This window comes from Sphaerodactylus townsendi, linkage group LG02 (assembly GCF_021028975.2).
Source record: "Sphaerodactylus townsendi isolate TG3544 linkage group LG02, MPM_Stown_v2.3, whole genome shotgun sequence".
NCBI classification, from domain to species: domain Eukaryota; kingdom Metazoa; phylum Chordata; class Lepidosauria; order Squamata; family Sphaerodactylidae; genus Sphaerodactylus; species Sphaerodactylus townsendi.
This window is the reverse complement of record NC_059426.1, coordinates 150859628-150880904: the sequence shown is the minus strand read 5'-3', so window position 1 is coordinate 150880904 and position 21277 is coordinate 150859628. Positions and strand designations below refer to the sequence as shown.

Below are 21277 nucleotides of genomic sequence, written 5' to 3'. Positions count from 1 at the left end.
TATGGCCGTGTTCTAGCAGCATTCTCTCCTGACGTTTCGCTTGCATTTGTGGCTGGCATCTTCAGAGGATGCCAGCCACAGATGGAGGCGAAAAGTCAGGCAAGAATGCTGCTAGAACACGGCCATACAGCCCAGAAACCACACAGCACTGGCGAAGGTGTCATTTTAAACTGGCTGCGGAGGTGCCTCTGCCTCCGCCTTCTGTCGCTGAAGGAGCGCGGGCGCGCGGCGGCTTGCTGCCTTGCCTGTCCTCGCGCCGCCTGCCGGGATGCTTCGGCTGCTGCCCTGCTGGGCGCTTCTGCTGCCCCTGTGGAACTCCGCAGCCTGGAAGCCGACTGGCCGTTACCCGCTGACTGACACGGGCGGGCTGGGCTTGGAGTTCGACGGCATCGGGGCCGTCAGCGGCGGAGGGGTGAGCCGGCGGCCGGCGACGGGGGAGAGGTTGGGTTAGGTAGATTGGGATGTTGTTTTCCGGTACAGGTATATATCTGGATTCCCATATATTGGCATTGATATTGTACCTGAGCAGCATTTTTAGTGGCTGGTGTATGCATGTGTATCTGTGTGTGTATGTCTACGCCGGTGTGCATAGATACATATGTATACATGCATAAACCATGCTTTAAAGGAGGAAAGAGAGGGTTTGCGCTATTTTTTCGCTGCTTTTCTGCACTGGTAGGAGTGTCCAAGCGGAGGGCTGTGAGTTTGACACCTGTGACGTAGAGTAAAGGTTCAGGCAAGAACTGGTTCTGAGTCTGCTGTGAAGCTCGCTGGGTGACCTTGGGCCAGTCAGTCAGTCTTGCTCAGCCTAACTTTCCCTCACAGAGGTGAAAGGGAAACTTGTACTATATGTCTCTTCAGAGAAGAATGGGTTAAACAAAAATGTTTCCTGGATTGCTTCCCATTGAGACCCTGACCAGGCCTTTCTAGGGTTGCATACAGTAAATGTAATTACACTGAAAGCGGCTGGCAGTGTGAAAGCTGTGTAACTAAAAATACAAAGTGAATGTTTTAACATAGACTCTCTGGTCTTATATTAGTTGCAAATGGTTTGGAAACCACATACAGTATCATGAGCATATATATCTGGACAACATGAGCACATCAATGAATCCTTCGTATGCAGTCTTACAAACATTAAACAGCATGTAGACCCTGAAATATACATAGATCAAAAAGAGCCTCAGAGCTAGTCGGCATCCAGATAAATGCCTGACTGTGTCAAAAACGTCAAGAGTCGTAGTAGATATTCATCTCCCACAAGTCTCTTTCAAAGAGAGGAAGGCTTTAGTCATCAAAGGAGACAGTGTCTCATTTAATCATTCTGGAATTCTGTAGCATCTCTAGACTGCTGGAAAACATCCTACTAGGATTGCTGCCACATTCCCTGATGCCTTGTGGAGGAAAGTGGGGTGTTTTTTTTGGGGGGGGGGGAATTTTTGTTGCTTTAATGAATGTCAAGTGAAAGTTTACTTAGCTGGCGAGGTTCAAAGCCTATTTTGTTGGATTTGTGCCTGCCAGTTGTGTGTGGGGGATGTGTGTAGGTGACTGGACTACAGCAGTGGTCAAGCGGGAATACATATACAGGGGCTGCTGCAAAGTGTTAGGCTGGGGAGCATTGCAAGATGAATGCAATGAAGATCTCTGGTCTCTCTAACTAGGTGTTTAAGAAATGGGTGATTTGCAGGAGAAGTGAAAGGAAAGAAACCATTAGTGAATAGTTATTGTGAAGGAGAGTGAGGGAATCTAGGTAGGTCTGTTAAGATTGTTCTGTCATGTTTCTACTTTTGACCTTAGACTCGGAGTATGGATAAAAAATGGGACCACATGGGGCTAAGGTATAGGCTTCTATGAGGCCGGGAAGTCCTTCAAAGGTTGAAGGAAGAGCCTCAAACGTTAAAAATATTGCTTTTTAAAAACGCCCAAGAACTGAGTACCAAGAGCGAGGTTGGTGTCCTCACAAGGAGAGATGTTGGCCTCCATTTTTGGGACTGATCGAAACTTCTTTGCAATATCACTGGCCGACTGATTTTTATATTGGGAGAGTCTTGAAAGCATAATCCCTCCCCCACCCCAGTGGTTGGGGATTGCTTACTGATGAAATACACAAAGATGCATTTTCACCTTCAAGCCTCCCTTCCTTGCCACCTCCAGCCAGCTAAGCTGGTGAGGCTTGAAGCTGAGTCTTGTATGTCTTTAGATCCCAAACCCTATCCTCTCAGCTTTCTGGTGGGAGAGCTGACTGTCCTGATCATCTCCTATCCATGGGAAAAGATTCAGGAAGTGTGTGAAAACATGAGAGGAAATGGTGATTTTCCTTCTTCTGCTAACTCCTACAGAGAAGCAGTGGTGGGATTCAGCAGGTTTTGCACCTAGCAGGCAGGCAGTTGTTAAAATAGGTGCTTGTAAACAAACAGTTATTAAATTATTTGAATCTCACCACTGCCTGCAAGTATATACATTTCGTAGCCATCCTTTGGGTTGAGGGAGCAGTTCTTCCTGCGGCAGGATTGCTTTAGTCTCTGAGGATGACAGCTATCCTTGGGAAAGCTGAAACAATCTGCAGAGTCCTCTTGTATGTTCCTGCTTGTTGTTACCCAAACAGTATCTTTTTATAAGCTTTAAAAACAGCAGTTTTTAAACTCACAGTAACATAGACATTCTAAAACTTTTTTTTCAACCCCCAGGCTACCTCTCGGCTTTTGGTGGATTATGAGGAACCTTACACAGCTCACAGATTTTTTAGATTACCTTTTTTAAGGTAGGGAGTGCTTTCACTGCTCAAGCAAATTCTAACTTGAATACATTTTCTAGGAAGATTATTCTTAGCATGCTGGTTGTTGTCATTCCCCTCTCCTCATAATTCAGAAAAGGTACAAGTTTCAGCTTTCATTCAGTATGTAAAAATTATTTTTTATCCTTGTTTAATGCTTAATTTTATGGTACAAGTCAAGCCCAACAGTTTGAACTTGGAGATCTGTAGGTTAACTGATTTGTGGATTAAGGCCAGAAAGGTTTGCTTGAAGGACCTTGTAAAAGTTTACAAGCTGCCCTGATTTAATCAGGTAAAATATGTTACAATTTTTTCTAAAACATTGCTTGAGAATGTTGACTGAACTTCGGATGCAGTACACAAGAATGCTGAAAGCGTTTAAAGAAACAGCAACTTGTATAAGTCTGTTGCGACAGTTCCATTTGTTCATTTCACTCCCTCCCCATTTAAGCAGCAGGAGCACTGTGGGTCTCTGAGAGCGCTCCTCAGCCTAGATTCAATGGCTGGAGAAGGAGCTTCCCTCCTAGTTTCTTTGGGGAACCTGGAAGGATCTGAACAACAGGGGAAGTGGTGGAAAGCTTCATGCTACTACTTTAAAAAAATATGTCAGCGATGTGACTACAACACATGGTGGACTTGTCTAAAATGGCCTAGCTCACAGTGAAGAGGACTTTTCATAGTTGGGGCACTTTTATGGAGTTCCATCACTCTACTTTTGTTCGACCATTTTTTCCAATATAAATGACATTGTATCACAGTGTGCTAAAGTGGAATTAGGTGCTGACCTGGATAGCCCCAGGCTAGCCTGATCTCATCAGATCTCAGAAGCTGAGCAGGTTTGGCCCTGGTGACTGTTTGGATCCGAGACCTCTACTGGACATCTGGGTTGTGAGTTATATGAAGGCAGGCTATGGCAACCCACCTCCGAATGTCTCTTGCCTTGAAAACCCTAATGGGTTGCCATGAGTCTCCTGTGACTTGGCAGCAAAACAAGTATTTACTAATTCTTCTCTTGACTCTCTGAATGTACTGTTTAAATTAGAAGAATACCAGATAAGCCTGCTGCATGGGATTGTTCTTTGCTCACAATGGAAGTAGTTTGGCTTGTTCTTTTACTTGCCAGATTATAATGGAACAGTTTGTATCCGTATGTTTTTTAATCCTGCCCTGGCTTCCAGTCTCTTTCTGAATACAGTTCACAGATCTGATTTTAAATTAGATGTTGAGACAGCACAAGCAGTGCTTATCTCAAGATACTTCAAAATATCAATTATAGATTTCAGTCAAATATCAATTATTATAGATTTCAGTCAAGTGAGGGCATTTTTTAATACTGTTCTATCTATGCTCCATATTCTAACAGCAAGGTGTGAAGTGAGTATGGTGAAGGCTGCCAGTGCCACTGTGATATTTCACTTTCCTTTTCTTACAGGGTCAGAATTAAATACTTTCTCTAACTCCTGCATTTGACAGTTTTGACAACCATAGTTAATCAGTCTCGAAGAGATTTCAATTGAGCATTCTTTTTATTGCATTCCTTTCACTGCTTTTTATTGTTTTCATTTATCTGCTAAGAGCCAGCATGGTATAGTAGTTAAGCGAGGTGGACTCTGATCTGGAGAACTGGGTTTGATACCCTACTCCTCCACATGAGGCTGACAGACTCTACAATCTGAGATGCTCGCCCGAGGCTTGTTTCTCCACTCCTCCACATGAAGCCTACTGAAACCTTGGGCTAGTCACAGTGCTATCAGAAGTCTGTCAGACCCAGCTATCTCCTAAGATGTGGGGAGAACCAGGCAATTTTAAGCTAAACTGAAACTCCTTGTGGTTGAGAAAAGTACAGGATGTAGAATTCAAAAGTTGTTGTCTTTTTTTTGCCTTGTAAGTTCAGCCAACCAAAAGGACCTTAAAACTTAAAAGGTAGAATTTTTTGAGGCACAAAGATACATTCTGGTGGTTTACCATTGCCTGCCTTGCGTAGCACCTCTGGTATTCCTTGATGGTTTCACACCCAAATACTAACCAGGTCCAACCCTGCTTAGCTTCTGAGGTCTGATGAGCTGGGGCTATCCAGGTCAGGGGCCTTTAGCCATAACCTTCTTTAAATCCCTAGGAAGGAGTGGGATAAAAATAGAAATAATCAAGAAGTGGAGAATGAACCTTTTCATGAGACGATAGCATTTTCTCCTGTTTATCAGGGGTAATAGCATCCATGATGACTTGAAATGAAACATGCTGCTTTGCATAATGATTACAAACAGCTGGAAGGTGCAGTATATTTTGTTAATTATCCTGACTCGTCAGCACCTCTGTGTAGGCGTTAAGTGAGCTGTAAAATACTGACTTTGCAGAGGAAGTTCCCGTGTAATATGCAAGGGTTTTAAACGTAACACTGTAGAATGCGACTCTTTCCCAAGGTGGCAGTTGTGTCATGCTGAGAAAACTACTGAATCATCGATGAAATTAATCATTGTTGTTTGACAAGTAATTGCTTGCTCCATAGCAAATAAGCAAGCTGCTTAGTGCTCCTTCAAAAAGCAGCCAGGGTAACGCTATGGTGTTCTTTCCATGTTAAAGAAAAACCAGTGTTGCACTTTACATCTGCCTCCTTTGCTCCAGGCCAAGGACAGACAATGTATGTCATCAGCGTTCTTTTTCCCTGTCAATCCTACTGCTGCTGTCATTCCCGTTGCCATCCTGTTGATACTCTTGCACACAGTGTTCCTGAGAGAAAGCCCAGGCTTCGCTGTTGAAGGCTGACTTGCTATTTTGTGGCTAATGCATCCTGAGGACTGTTCAGGAAAAAGCCAAAAAGATGTGGTAGTGATGTAATCATTTCATTTAAATGTGGCTTTGTCCCCACCCTAAGCATTAGAAAAGGTAACAAGGTCAAAATTTTCTTAAAATATCTGTGTATTGATAACAAAAAGTCTCATGCTACTGTGCTAGCAATAAATGCCGTTGATCAAATTTCATATTTCTTAACCTGGTTCTGATAAATTGTTTTTATTTCACTGGAAAAATAGGGGTGACTCAGGCAGTAATTGGTACAGCGCTGTTGATTATTATTGTATATAGGCTATGTAAAAACATTCACAAATTTAAAACAGTAAACACTGGCTATAATTAAGTCAAATTATAATGCACCAGTAGTATATATTTCAGTAGAATGCAAATTACCCACAGTACACTAAATTTGTCGAGACTTTTTTTCACTTCTTTGCAAGATACCAGAGAACCATGAAAAGAGTGTGTGGTATGTGTGTGTGTATATATATACACACACATATACACACACACATATATATATACACTTATACACATATACACACACATATAGTATTCCAGAGCTCTGGTGCTGTAGTTGGAAAACTCCTGTTGTTAGTGCTCACTATTCCTACCCTATGGGCATTCAGAGCACAGCGTCTCTAGTGTCCTTCAGGTACCTTGATCCTGAGCCATGTAGTGCTTTTGAACTAACAAAGGAGAAATAAAAGGGTCACACCAGTCAGAGAAGACACAAAAATAAAATTGGATCTTCTACTCCGCTTTGAAAAACCACTGCATGACTAAAAAAGTTCACTACAGTGAGAGAAGCCTCTTGGAAGCCAAGAAAAAAAAAACACATAGAGAATTATGAATAATGAAATATATTTATACCTATTTGACTCCATGGGCCTTTATGCTATGTCTGAAAACCAACTGGTTGCCAGTCAGTATGATATATGAGAAGTGCTTATACTCCTATACATACCTTCTTAAAATTTTTAATGCCAATTTCTGAACCAATGACGTTTCCACATACTGATATTGCTGTATGTGCCTCTGGCCTTACACAGTGTAACCATGTTCCTTTAATAGCATCAAAGGGAGATGTTCATGAATCTACCATTAAATTTCAGTTTGCATATTACTATTTTGGGGCATATGTGGACTTGCATCATAATGGAAACTACAGATGCTACCTTAAGATATACTAGAACAGTCTTGCAAACAAGTCAATTAGGAATGATTAATCCAACTGCTTACATCTATTTACATTTTGTGGGATGCTAATACTGGTAGTCTAAAATAAGAATCAGAGCCATCTGTCCCAATTTGTAAATGCTTCCCATTTGGTCACTTGAAGGTGAGACTTAATTGTCTTGTGGGGAGGCAATGGGGACGGCAACATGTACAGGGAAAAATATTCTGTTTCATTGATATATGGCAGTGTGGGTGAACCTAAGGCACGGGTGCCAGAGGTGGCACTCAGCCCTCTCTGTGGGCACGTGCAAAGAGAGTTGCCCCCCCACCCCACATCTTGGCTGGCCTGGGCTGCTGGGCTCAATTATTAACATTAAACCTAAGACTCTAATTTTTTGGGGAAGCTAAGTGTAGGTAACCCTGTTAGAAAGTGCTATTAAAACCCTTACCTGAGGATTTTCATCGCAGCGAAGAACTAAAGCGTGATCGCTTACCTGGGGAGTAAGTCTGGGTTTTGCTGGCAATGGGGACTTCAGCTTCTGGAGTAAACTCCTGAGTCCCTCGATAGGATACGAGTGATTATACTAAAATGTAATCATCATCATCGTATCATCATCATCATCATCATAATAAACCCTCCTAGGCTTATGCAGTTCAACGCCATTGGAAAGAGTTGTACAGTTGGCTTCAAAGCAAAAGCCACCGGCTACCACCAAGCTTTACTTCCCGAAAGTAATGCACTTCGGAGCTCAGAATAACTCGTTTTTTTCTAAACTAAAACCTCAGTATTCAGGATTAAATTGCCGTTGGCACTTTGTATGCTAAATAAGTGGGTTTTTAAGGTTGCACTCTTGCAATTTGGGCTTTTCGGTCTCAAAAGGCTAGCTTATCAACTGATAAATGGAAATGGGAAGGCACATGTTTTTACGGCATTCCATTAAGCCTCTATTGCCCTGACCTATATAGCCTAGACTAGCCTGATCTATTCAGATCCTAGTAGTTAACCCTGGCTTAGTATTTGCATGGGAAACCCATTGAGGAAGTCCAGGGATGCTATGCAGAACAGGCAATGGCAAATCATTGCTGAATGTTTCTTGCCTGGAAAATCCTGTAGGGTCCTCTGAAAGTCCGTTGTGACTTTACGGGAAAGTATTTATTAAAGGAAGAGGCAGATGACAACTCTAGCAGGCAAGTGGCTGATTCACATGAAAGTATGTGACAGTGTTCAAATGTACCTGATTTCCCTTTGCCACCTTCTTATACTATGCTCTGATTGGCTGTCTTTTAGCACCTTTAGCAAAGAGTAGATTTATTCATTGAATTCTGAAAGTAAGATATAAATTTGACAGTTTGAAACCGGTACTAGCTAATGAATAGAGTCCTTCCTCTGCCATGAAGCACACGGTCAGCCCAGTCTAGATGGGGAGGTTCAAACCCCTCAAGTTGGTGCACCCCTGTGCCAGTGTGAGTGCCCATTCTGCCAGCACAAGGGGCAGTTACACCAGTGGAGGGGCACCTTGTCTGCATGGCCAGGCGGCTATGCAGTGCCTGACCCAGAAATTGTCTCTGTTGTCTAGGCCCACCAGTTCAAAATGCTGCGCTGGCATGGCTGCAGGCTAACCTTAGTTGACCTCCAGTGCCTGGTCAGCCCTTGTGCGCCAGCAGAGATATGCCCTATGTGAGATTCTTTAAAAAAACAACTCCTGTGCCACAGGAAAGCCCTGTGCCACAGGAAAGTGCTGGAGTGGAGCTGTCATAGCCTTCCCGCCCTGTTTAAATTGGACTGTAAATAACTCTCAGCCTGCCTCGCAAGTTTGCAGTGCAGATGTAAGAGGAGAGAAAATGGATGCTCTTGTAAGAAGTGTTTGATAAAAAAGGAGAGACACCTGGTTTCTAAAAAATCAAGTGGTGGAAATCTAAGTATCTATCTACAGTTGGAGAAGATTAGACTTGAACAGTTCAGTTTTAAAAACATATTTAGAATCATATAAAGCATCAATGTTGATCTAGAAAAACCAAGGTGCATTTGGGATTTGTGTGAGTAACCTTAAACTTATGCATTTTGAAAAAAGTCTTTAAAAAGTTTGCTTCACCAATGGAATATCATCTGGCAACAAAGCTTAGCCATTACATATAGAAATATACAGAGTCTGTGATGCTGTGAGTGAGGAGGCTTATCCATGGTGGTTATTTTGCATATTTATTTTGATTGTATTAAAAAATGCAACCTTTATTAAGAAATTGGTAATTAAGTTGGTTGGATAAAATGTTGAAAGTGTATGTGGATCTAAAAAACTTATTACTTCGGATTATTTAAATGGTCAGGGATATAGTTGCCCTTTCAGATTTCACTGTGCTTGTGTACATCTGCTAAATTGACAATAACTGCAAAATGGAAAATATTCCACCTTCCTTTGGAGATTGAATAGTTCCTCCATGTGTGGAATGCTGCATTATTAACTAAATTCACAAACCATCAGAGGGCCCATGTAAAACATTTCAGTGATCAGACACATTTATTAAGTGCTGGGTATTCAATGTTTTGGAATAGTAAAGTGAAAGAGTTTCCTTGTGTTTTTCATGAGTTGTTCTAGGTTTTTTTTCTGCTGTTGGAAGTATGAAATGAGTTACATGTATGTTGTGTTATAGTTTGATAACAAGATAAATGCACTGTAGTGTATGTGTAATGGAATCATGAGTTCTAGCTGTCTTTTCTGTTTTTTTTTTTTTGTGAAGCCAAACTCTCGTGCTTCTTTGCACATTCTCCTCCAAAGTGGAAATCGTTGGTGGTGATGCTTTTGGCCAAGCAATAGGTATGATTGAACTCATGAGCCATTTAAGGTGCAGGACTTTGGACAACATTATAAATTTGTGTTTCATGGTTCTCTGACTGTTGACATGTTGTGGTCAGCTTTGCATGATGACAATAACAACTTTATCCCTAGGTTAGCTGAAGTTTTTTTTTATTGTGAACTATACTAACTGCTCAGTTCATGAGCTGAAAGAAAACAGGAAACCTCTCTTCTAGCCTGGCGAGGAAAACAATTTCTTAAGCAAGTAGCATTGCCTCATTATTTTGCTAGGCTCTTTGTATTACATGAAGAAATTCTCAGGCGAGGATTTATTTGGACAACCGATTTTTACATCTTAAGGCATGCTAGGAAATCGGTCTCTAGTGAGATCTATAGTAGCTGAGGTGAAGATGAACAACATCAATCTCAGCATGAACTTCCCTGAACTAGATCTCGCCCCCTTAAGTATGTGAAGGGGAAATCATTCTTGTAAACTACAATGGTAGGGAGACTCATAGTAAAAATGGAGGGATATGGGGTAGGAGAGTGGTGTGGGTGGAGAAACTCCTGAGTGTTGAAAAAGATAATTAATTGATATCCATGTTTCATATTTTAACATTTTGCCAGTGTGCTTTAAAATGTATCTCTAGTTATGGATTATTGCACCTTGTAAGTTAATAGGATCTTTAATGGCCCATTCCACATTTAAAGCATGGCTTTTCATTCAGCAAATTGTTTTAATCCACAATTAAGATTAGAAATGGTTGGTATAGAATGATCAGGTATATGAATATACTTTTATAGTGTATATTTTTATAGCTTCATGGTATTGTATTGGTTTTATATTATAATGCTTTGATATGTTATTGTACACCTCCCGGAGCCCTTTGGAAGTTACCTCTTATATTAAATTGAACAAACAAACAAAAAAAATATATAGCTCAGTGTTAATTAGGGTTATGCACAATTTAATATCGAGCTCTGTCAGGCTAGAATTGTCTGGAATAATAATACCGTTTCATATTGGGTGCTGTGGAGGTTTCACGGGCTGTATGGCCGAAACCACACAACACAAGTGATTCCGCCCGTGAGAAGCCCCTGTCACAATGTTTCATATTATTTCTAATTCTGAACTTGGTCTTAGAATGTGGATCAGTAAATCCACTAAATAGGACCATATACAAAAAACTGGGAAAATCGGGAAGTAGGAGAGGTTGGACAACAGCTGAGTATGAGGTATAAGGGAAGGGTTGTGAAGCTTGAAGAGGTGGATGGAAGTAAGTGCTGGAGAAAGGGGTCTGTTCATATGTCAGAAGCCAAAGGAGAAAGCAGGCATCAGAAAGGGGATTTCCTTCCAAGTTTCTTGCAGGCATCCTCCAGTTATATTGTACATATGTGGACTTGTTTGCTGTGGGAAATATAAATGGGATACTGTAGCAAAGGACAATATATAGCATGGTTTTGCATTTACTGTGCTGAAGAAATATGTTTGTTTTCTCTCTCATAGATGGAACGGAACCATCCCATATGCACTATGAAAATGATGAGAATTATTTTCGTGGTTATGAGTGGTGGCTGATGAAAGAAGCTAAAAAGAGGAACCCTAATATTAAATTAATTGGTAAGGACTCAGACATTTAAAGCCCTTCATTCTGTTCCTGTGACTTGAAAATACTCTTGTGATTCATAGTCAACTACAGATATTTACATTTACTGATGTAGATATTTCTGTGTTACCTTTCCATACACCCTGCTTGAGGCATGATCTATGGGAACCCCCCCACCCAATATTCTGTAGCTATTCTTTTTCCATAAAGGACAGTTTAATATTGAACCATGGATTCAAATTCATTTTAACTATCTTCAATAATTATTTCTGAATAGCATCTCATTCTAATCAGATGCCTTTCCAATTCCTTTATTAAGTGCAATATTTGTCAATTCAGCTTGTCATTCTTGACGTCCTTTTTATTTTTTTTTTAAAATGTATTATATCATTTGAATATTCCATTTTATAATAATACGCTTCTTCATTCGTTTGCAAACAATACATTTTCCCCTTCCCCCCCTGTATTTTCTTCATAGTTTTATCAAACAAACAGCAGTAAGTTTATTCTTTGTAATCTCTTCTCCCATATCTCCTCATTGACTCCAGCTTCTTTCATCCAGTCCGCATATATTGTCCATATCTTCAAAATTTCGCCCTGTTTCTTCTTTGCCACAGTTTATTTTTTTTTGTTATGCATCGAGAAAATGTCCAGTGTCACTTTGTTCCCTGATATATTCCCAAATCCATTTTTGGATTGTCCATTTTCTTTTCTTTCCAGCCTAAAAGCTATTATTAGTTGCATGTGCTGCATTGATCATTATTCTTTTATACATATAGCTTTATTATTTTATCTACTCAGCTTCTATCCTCCATTTACACCCATGAACATTAAATCACGGTATTTTCTTCATCCCACATTAATCTTCACCAGTTTCTCGAGGGAAATATAACATTCTACGGGTTGTCCAAAATTTTTCTTAACTTCTATACATTCCTGGCCCACATATGGCTATAATAATATGCCCCTCTAGTCTCCGCCAGTGCCAGCATTTAGGGACTAAGTCCCTTTAATCTTATGTATGCTAGTTATTTTGAGGTGTTCTATCTGATTTCCAATATCACTTTTCTTTCCTAACCTCCATATGTTTCTCTAATCTTTATATTTTTTTCCTTAAACTGTCTATTAGAGATTTTCTAGTTTCCCAAAGTGTCTAGGAAAACTCCTTCTTTCTCCTCCCCATTTTTTGATTCAGTGTTCTTATCATAAAGTCTTTATTGTCATCAACCATATAATTTATATATATATGTCCCAAAATTTTCCCTTTACATTGTTCATATAGTTCAAAAACATTTAGCCATTATACATTCTCTCCTCTTATTCATTTGAAACCTTTATCCTTTCCCAAATGACCCTCAAGACCAAACTTTCTACAGTTCTTATTACTTCCTAACTCTATAAAATTGTGTAATGTCATAATTTTCTCCTCCTTCTCTCTCTTATCAGATTTGCAAACAGCTTTGAATTCCTTTGTCTTTTCTAATATTTTTTAATATCACTTTTCCCCATCTTTTTTCTCGGCCACACTTGCCAAAGGTGCCCACGATCCAGAGTGCCCGGTGATCCATTCACCCTCTCCATTTTTCCCCTTATATCTAGTAACACCTTTCTAAGCTCCTGCCATTGCGGTTCTTGGGTCCCTCTCTTCAACTCATTATTACATATTCCTATAAACACCAATCCCTTTCCATTTTATTCTCATTTTCAGAACTTAACCCATCCTTTCAAGACATTTTCCCTTATCATTTTATGTTCATCAGATTTTTAATCTGGAATGCTTCCATAGTACTCTTGCATTTTAGGTATCCCACCCAAGCCTTAAATGAATTTTTTCATCATATATATTATGTTATCTCATGAATTCTTGGATTTTTTTGATTGGACACCCAAGCTTTTCAACTTTCTATCCCATCTCCTCCAAAATTCCTTCTCCTCCCAATTTCTAAAGGAAAAAAAAAATCTCGAAATAGATACAAACATTTTTGGCATTATACTCATATTTGAGTGTTTTGATTCTTTTCTCCTGTTATCGATAAAGATCTTATCCCCGATTCTTTTACTAATTGTTTTTAATATTTTTTCCATCTTGGCCTCATAATTATATTTCTTAAATATCTTCTCCTTTCTATGTGTTATTATAATACCTCCAAATATTTAATCTTTTTTTTACTAGTCTTCTTTTCTAACTCTTTTTCCACATTAGCCCTCCCATTATTTCTGTTTTTTTCCATATTAACTTTTAATTCAGAATATTTCCTTGAAAATCTTCTAGGAATAATTTCTTTTGAATCTTCTTTCATTGTAATCTTAGCACGGATTCACCTAGTTATTACTAAAAAAATATCATCTCGGGAGATAAGTTTAATCTTATTTCTTCCTTGATTCAACTTTATAACCTTTTATCCTTCCATTATTATTGAAGATTCTTTCTGCCAAGAAATTCCATTGCCATTATAAGTTTCCAAATGTGGCTATGGTATGGGCAGAATCCTTGCTTCTACTCCTTTCTCAATGTTTTACATTATTCCTGTCCATCCAGTTTCCACATTTTATTCTTATCTTTTGCCTTTCCTTCCTCTTAAGAACATAAGAACATAAGAACAAGCCAAGCTGCATCAGACCAGGAAAGTCCACATTTAGTAGCCCAGCTCTCTGCTACTTTCGCGAGTAATACCAGGTACAGCCTTTAGGCCTTTAGCTCCTACATGTAGGATGTGAGAGCATAATGGCCAGCACTAGCGACTGTTGCTCCGGGATCCACCTGGTCTCTGTTAAGGCATTTGCAATCCTCAGATCCAAGGAGGATCAAGATTGGTAGCCATAAATTGACTTTCTCTCCTCCATAAATCTTGTCCCAGAAAGCCCTTTTAAAGCTTCATCCAGGTTAGTGGCCATCACCACCTCCTGTGGCAGCATATTCCAAACACCAATCAGCTGCGTTGGCGTGAAGAAGTGTTTCCTTTCTATTAGTCCTAATTCTTCCCTCCCCAGCATTTTCAATGAATGCCCCCCCCCCTTGGTTCGTAAGTATTGTTAGAAAGAGAGAAAAAATTTCTCTCTGTCCACATTCTTCTACCCCAGGCATAATTTTGTAGACTTCCAATCCATATCCCCCTCTCAGCCGCTTCTCCTCTCCAAATCTAAAGAGTCCCAAGCGCTGCAGCCTCTCTCCTCATAGGGAGAGGTGTACTCCAGTCCCCTCAATCATCCCTTAATGTTGCCCTTTCTCTCTGCACTTTTTTCTATCTCCTCAATATCCTTTATTTTTTTGAGATGCGTGACCAGAACTGGACACAGTACTCCCAGAAGTCGCGATCTAAGCACCCATAGCTTTATATAAGGGGCATGACAATCTTTGCCTTTTATTCTCAATTCCTTTTCTAATGATCCCCAGCATAGAGTTTGCCTTTTTTACAGCTGCCATGCATTGAGTTGAGTGGGATCCAAAACTTTTAACTCTTTGATATATCTCTCGTTGAACTCTTTGATATATCTCTCGTAGAGTATTTATAAATTGTTTTCCAAATCCAAAATTTTCCAAAGTTTGAAATAAATAATTGTGACTAACTGTATCAAATGCTTTATATAGATCCAGAGGTGGGATCCAGCAGGTTCTCAGATTCCCGAGAGTAGGTTACTAATTATTTGTGTGTGTGCGGAGGAGGGGGTTACTAATTGGTGATTTTGCCACGTGATTTTTGCCTTAGTTACGCCTCTCCTCTCAGCAGTAGCACGCAGAACTTGAAGCAGTCTACCAGGAGGTGCACCTGCGTGGCAGCCTGCATGCATTCACTCCCGCCCAAGGACCGGTGCAGCGGCTGCGTCCTTGCCACAGCCCCGCCCAGGAATGATCCGCCCCGGAATGCCCGGCCACACCCTGTCATGCCCCACCCAGCTCCATTGGTGCCACAGTTTGAATCCCACCACCATGGGAACCTGTTACTAAAATTTTTGGATCCCACCACTGTATACATCTAACTTTATCATTGCATATTTTTTAATTCTTACCATGTTCTATTACGTTTAATACGTTCCTTAGTAGGTTGCTAATATTTCTGCCTCTTATAAACCCATGTTGCTCTTGTCCTATTAACTTCGGAAGTATATTTTTAAATCTATTTGCAAATACTTTCGCAAAAATCTTATAGACTTGATTTAATAAACTTATTGGCCTACATGACTCCACTTGCTCTGGATCTCAGATCCTGGTTTCATGGTGTTATTATTTCCCATCTCTCTCCATGTCTCTGGCACCTTCTGTCCTTTTTCAGAATTTGATTTAAACAATATTTGCATCTCAGGAATTAATACTTCTGACATTTCCTTGTAATATTCCTCTGTGAACTCATCTAGACCTGGGGATTTATTATTGTTCAACTCTTTAATTACATTGGCTATTTCTACTTGTGTAATAGACTCTTCCATTTGATCTCTCTGTTCCTGTGTTATAACCTTTTTTGGTTTTTCATCAGATTTTTCATTATGGACATGGTTGAACAATTCCTTATAAAATTCTTCAAATTTCTTTCTTATTTCTTTATTTTCTATTATAAATTGATTATTTTTATCTTTTATCCCTCTTATTCTCTGTTTTTCCTTTCTCTTTTTCAAATAGTTTGCTAATCTTTTCATTGAGTTTATATTTGTTCTTTAAAATTAATTTTTAATCCATATTTCCATTTTCCACATCTCAGCTTTATCTAACTCATCTAACTGTGCTTGTAACTTGTTTAATTCATTTTTCATTGTGGTATCGTATTTAGTCTGGAGTTGAAACCTTTTATCTTTAATCTCTTCTACTATTTTCTTTCCAGATTTGCTACTTTATTCCATCTTGCTTCTCTAGCTAAACAATAGCCTCTGATTACTGCTTTAGATGCATCCCAGAGAATTTCATCTGATACCGTTCCTTTATTTTCTAAAAAATAGTGCCTTATTTTTTCTTGTAATTCTTTTCTGTCTTTCTCATTTTTCCATACTATATTTTTATATCTCCATCTATATTGTTTTGCCTCTCCCTCTACCCTAAGCGTTGCAACCAATGGGGCATGGTCCGAAATCCATTCCTTATACGTTTCTATTTTCTCACTGTGCAAATTACTCTTATTTTTTACAGAAATATAATCGATATATGTAAATTTTTTATGTCTGTTTGAGAAGTAGGTTGGTTGTTGAGGTACACCTAGTTCATTATACATATTAAAAATATTCCATTTCTTTAATATTTCATGTCCCCTTAGATCCATATTGCAGTCTCCCATAATTAGCATAATCTCCTGAATATTCGGGACATATACATATTGTTATTTGAAATCCATTTAGTTTCCCTTTAACAATAATCCAACGTCCATTCTGATCTCTGACTAACTCTTCTAACTGAAAATAAGACTCTCTCTTATTAAAATAGCAACACCATTCCTTTTTGCATTACATGTAGATTCACCAATAATTTTCCACCCTGGCACTTTTATTAAATCTTTCACATCTGTCTTCTTTTTATGGGTCTCCTGGAGGCAAAGAAAATCCAGACGTGTTTGTTTAATACATCTGGCAAGTTTGTATCTCTTGGAGTCTGAGTTTAGACCATTTATATTAATTGAAGCTATTTTTGCCTTGCTGCAAGCCATTAGGTAGCTGTACTTTTATTTTCTCAGAACCCTGCTGTTTGTGTGTTTTTAATTTCTTCCCCCTTTCCCCCCCTCCCTTCCTCCAACTGTTCTTATGGGGGTAAACTCCCCCCACCATGATGGAGTTTTTGTTGTGGGCTTCTGCTTCTGCACACGCCGATCTCCCCCGGGATTTTAATACACCTTGATATTATTATAAAAGTTACCAGCAAAAAACTCTTTCTCCAGTTGTGTGATTACCTACAACAGGCCCCGTCTATCTTTTATTTTTCTTCTGCTCTAGTTATTTATCTACAGTCCATGTTGTTGTTCATTCTTTAGTTTCTGGGCATTTAGCCAATACATTTGTTCAGTCTGAATTGGAACTGGTGTTATTTTGCCTTTAATTTGTTAATAAACGTTACAAACTATGTTAGTTTATTAGTCTTTATTAAAAATACAGTAAAAAGTTATTAGTAATAGAGTGAAAAAGTTATGACAGACAAAAAACAGCTTTTATTCTAATGAAGGAGTCTTTACTCTCTGGATCCAGATTCTTCTGCTTCCCAGCCTTATGTTACAGCTCCTGCTTCCATGACGAAGCATTTTTTCGGGATCACTGTCATCAGAGGCTGATTTTCTTTCTTATATAGAAATGTTTTCACCAGATCAGGCATTGTTGTTTCTTCCGATGCTTTGTCTCCTTCTTCTCCCTTTTATTTTTATATTTTCTTCTGACTGACCTTTCTGTCAGCTTGAATTTTGTTTGGGAGATTTCAAAGGGAACCCAGCTTTTTTTCCTCTATCATATCTGTAACTTTTCCAGGGGTCTGTGCAAATTTATTCTCTATCTTTTCAAAAACTTCCCAGACCCCTTTCAAGCTCTCCATGATTGCCTTTTTGAAAGCCACAAATGCCTGCTTCAACTGCATAGAAAAATCGGCCCATTGTTGCTTTGTCATTCTTGACTTCCTTATTGCCCAAATACTAAGGCTTGATTTTGTAAACGAAATGTATTGTTAGCAATATTATAAGCTATTTCTATGGTAAAATTGTCAAAGCATATATTTCAAAACATTTGGGGGATGATGGAAGACTTTACAATGATGTTGTTGAACATATAAAGCTGTCTTTTACTGAGAGTATTTTCTAGTTGTCTAACTTTTTTTGGTTGATACAGGTTGCTTCTAGTTCTTGCTATTGGAGACATTTAAATGTGATGCTAGTAATGAAAGCTCAGAACTTTTTGTATGTAAAGTATGTATTTTACTATTGAACCATAGCCTGACCCTGTGGATTGAATATAAACTGTTTGAACTATATTCTGAGGAGGTATATGTTATTGGAGTTGTGAGGCCAGACCCAGTGGCTGGTCCTGCGCAGCTGTGTGCTATAAGGAATAGTAAGGAAATAAACCCACAGAAATCAAGGTTTGAACAGAAAAAGCTTTACTGGACAGCATAGGTATCTGACCAGGGTGTCCCCTCCAAGAGAGGCACACCCTCCCCATACAAAAGGTAATTTTTACTGTGCTGAATTTGATAGTTCACACACAGGGTAACTCTCTAGAACAGGGGTAGGGAACCTGCGGCTCTCCAGATGTTCAGGAACTACAATTCCCATCAGCCTCTGTCAGCATGGCCAATTGGCCATGCTGGTAGGGGCTGATGGGAATTGTAGTTCCTGAACATCTGGAGAGCCGCAGGTTCCCTATCCCTGCTCTAGAAGAATCACGCCTTACCCAGACAAAGACTTCATTTTTATAGATACAGAGAATACATACGTCATATAATCATACTTGTAAACATATCCCACATAATCATTCCCCTTTCACGTGCTTCTAGCATGAACCTTAAAATCCAGTTGGATAGTCTGCTTGTATCCTAGGAGTCACGCTAACACTGCATGTTCTCTTCTCGTGTCCCCCTGCCCATATGCAAAAGGACCATAAACTGTTTTTCTGTTTTTTCAAATCCAGGTTGTTAGTACATTCCTAGGTTTGCTCCCAAAGAGAGAAATCTCTCCAGGGTATACAGGTTTTACATACATTCCTTAGAAGCATAAAACTTCCCTTTGCATTTTAAAAGATTAAAACCTGATTTTAACAATTATACAAACATTGATTCTACTAGAATTATAGTAAAATGCAAGTAACTTAAATTTCTCATTATCATTTCAGTGTTCATTAAGCATATAGAAAAATCCTTTTCAATAATGTAATCAAATTCATTCTCTATTCCTTTGATCTCTTTATTGCTTTGTTAAGTTCCACATATCTGTCCCATCTAGCCGGTTTGCCAAACAGGTCTTGGATATGCATTTTGACACATCTTTAGCCAAGACAAGATCTTAAAGACAAGATCTTAAAGACATGATCTTAAAGATTTACTCTTTTGCTTGCCTGCATAACCGCTACGTGTTTGCTGACATGCAGGTCTCTATTCAGAAATCCCATTTTGATTTTACAAATCTCTGGTTCATACAAACTCCATATTCCTTGATATCAAATACAATTATTAGGCATTTGGCCCATTCCCACGGAGTAGTCTCCAGAGATTTCATGTAGCCATAACCATGTGATGTTTATCTATTTTTCTAGGTTACAATACTTGTTCAGTTAATGAAGGTGGTTGTTTGTGTAGGAGCATTTATTCAGCATATTCTGCTTACCAAAAGCTTTTTTCCTTTACTCCTCTCTCTGTTTGCAGGGCTGCCATGGTCTTTTCCAGGATGGGTTGGAAGGGGTGAGAACTGGCCCTATGATCATCCAGATATCACTGCTTATTATATTATCTCATGGATTATAGGTGCTAAAAGATTTCATAATTTGGACATTGACTACATTGGGGTCAGTAATAGTGGTTCGTTTTTAAAAATATTTCAATCTTTGCGGTCATATTTTGAATACGTTCCAAGTTTGACAATTTGCTAGACTAATCTGACACAGAAGTGCATTTCCTATATTTTACTTGAAACTGACAATTTGAAAATGGCTGTTTTATCTATCAATAACATATACATGCTGCCTTTTGCACTCAGGTTGTCTTACTCAATATATATTAGGAGTAAAATCTCTAGATCCTAAAAAAAACAACTACTACTGTTCATAAAGATGAAAGCAACACAGACAGATGTCCTTAGAGGATGTTGTTAAAAGGCATACATTGGCACCCCCCTCCCATGTGTGATTTATGGGTTCCTTTTGTGTCCAACTTATTGATGATCATTGTTTAATATAAATTTAACAACCAGGAGAAAAAAGTGCCATTTCTTAATTAGAGGCTTCTTGTTACTTACCTTCATTTCCATGCATTAAGCGTCTATTAGAAAGATATGATGCTTTTTTTCTCCCAAGTTGTTGGCAAGCCTGTGTCAATTTCAAGGTGGAAAATGATGTTTGCCTGTCCAAACCAGAATCAGAAGCTGTGCTTTGAAATGGCTTTCTGATTCTGCTTGTAATCAGATATTGCCAGTTTTATGGCATGGCAAACTGTGATTTTGCTAAGGAGTTGAAAAAATGAATGTGGCATGGGAAAGGAGCGTGTGTGGTTTCAAGCCATGATTAAGAAGATATTTTGAGTAAGAGAAGAATGCCTCTTCCATGTCTTGGTTACACTATCTGGAAGTAAGCTAGCAAGAGCTTGAAGCAGTTCACTTACAAATAGGAGGGTGTGTCAAGGATGCTAGGACTGAAACGCACCCTTATGAACTATCCAAAAGTTCAGGCTTAGAACAAAGCAGTGCTGCATCAGCCCTTGTCAGTAAGCAGCTTCTGTAGAAGCTCAGCTTTATTTTTCAGCTTACAGTTCAGCAGTGCCCTCTTCTTGCTGAACTTCTGGCATGATCTTCAGGTTACATAGCTTGTGTAGTTAGGCTTTGAACATCAAAGATTGTTTACAATGGGGTTGCATCTGCATTGGATGATGATTTTTTTTTTTTGCTACCAGCTCTTAAACCACGTCGTAATGTTTCTGAATTAACAACTTCTGATTGTCTTGTAGATTTGGAATGAACGGACTTTTAACAGTAAATATATCAAGGTAGGCTAATTGATAAGGTTTGCTTATTTGTTAAATTATTAAACTATTACTTTGAAGCTTGAGAAGTGTAAAATTATAAGCTGATGTTATTGAAAGGCAGTTACTCAACAGGAGTTTCTAGGCTTACTGTGTTCTAAAAATACATTGGCGTTTATAGACATAACAGTGATTCATTCATGTTTTTTTTTTAAGGGAACCTTTCAATCCATCTCTGTCTCTGCTTTGTGTCATTAAATGCGGACTTCAATAGAATTTTTTTAATGATTTGTTTGTATCCTGCCTTGGGGACCCACAGTGGCTTACATCATTCTCCTCTCCTCTGTTTTATTCTTCCAACTCTGAGAGGTAGGTTAGGCTGAGAGAGTGTGAGTGGCCCAAGGTCACTCCACGAGCTTCCATAGTGTGAGTGAGGATTTGAACCCAGGTCTCCCAGATGCTAGTCCATCACTCTGAATCACTACACCACACTGGCTCATCTGTCTGTTGACTG

General features: G+C 39.1%; 1 protein-coding gene across 1 annotated transcript in view; it reads left to right on the top strand.

Annotated features, from left to right (window-relative positions):
* Positions 1–175: 175 nt before the first annotated feature.
* The window catches only part of GALC (galactosylceramidase), a 48119-nt gene continuing 27017 nt past the window's right edge, over positions 176–21277 (top strand). The window contains 6 exon segments of the mRNA XM_048485448.1: positions 176–412; positions 9479–9511; positions 9513–9555; positions 11042–11155; positions 19456–19595; positions 20749–20787. Coding sequence (XP_048341405.1) covers positions 269–412; positions 9479–9511; positions 9513–9555; positions 11042–11155; positions 19456–19595; positions 20749–20787 — 513 coding nt within the window. The 5' untranslated portion in view covers positions 176–268.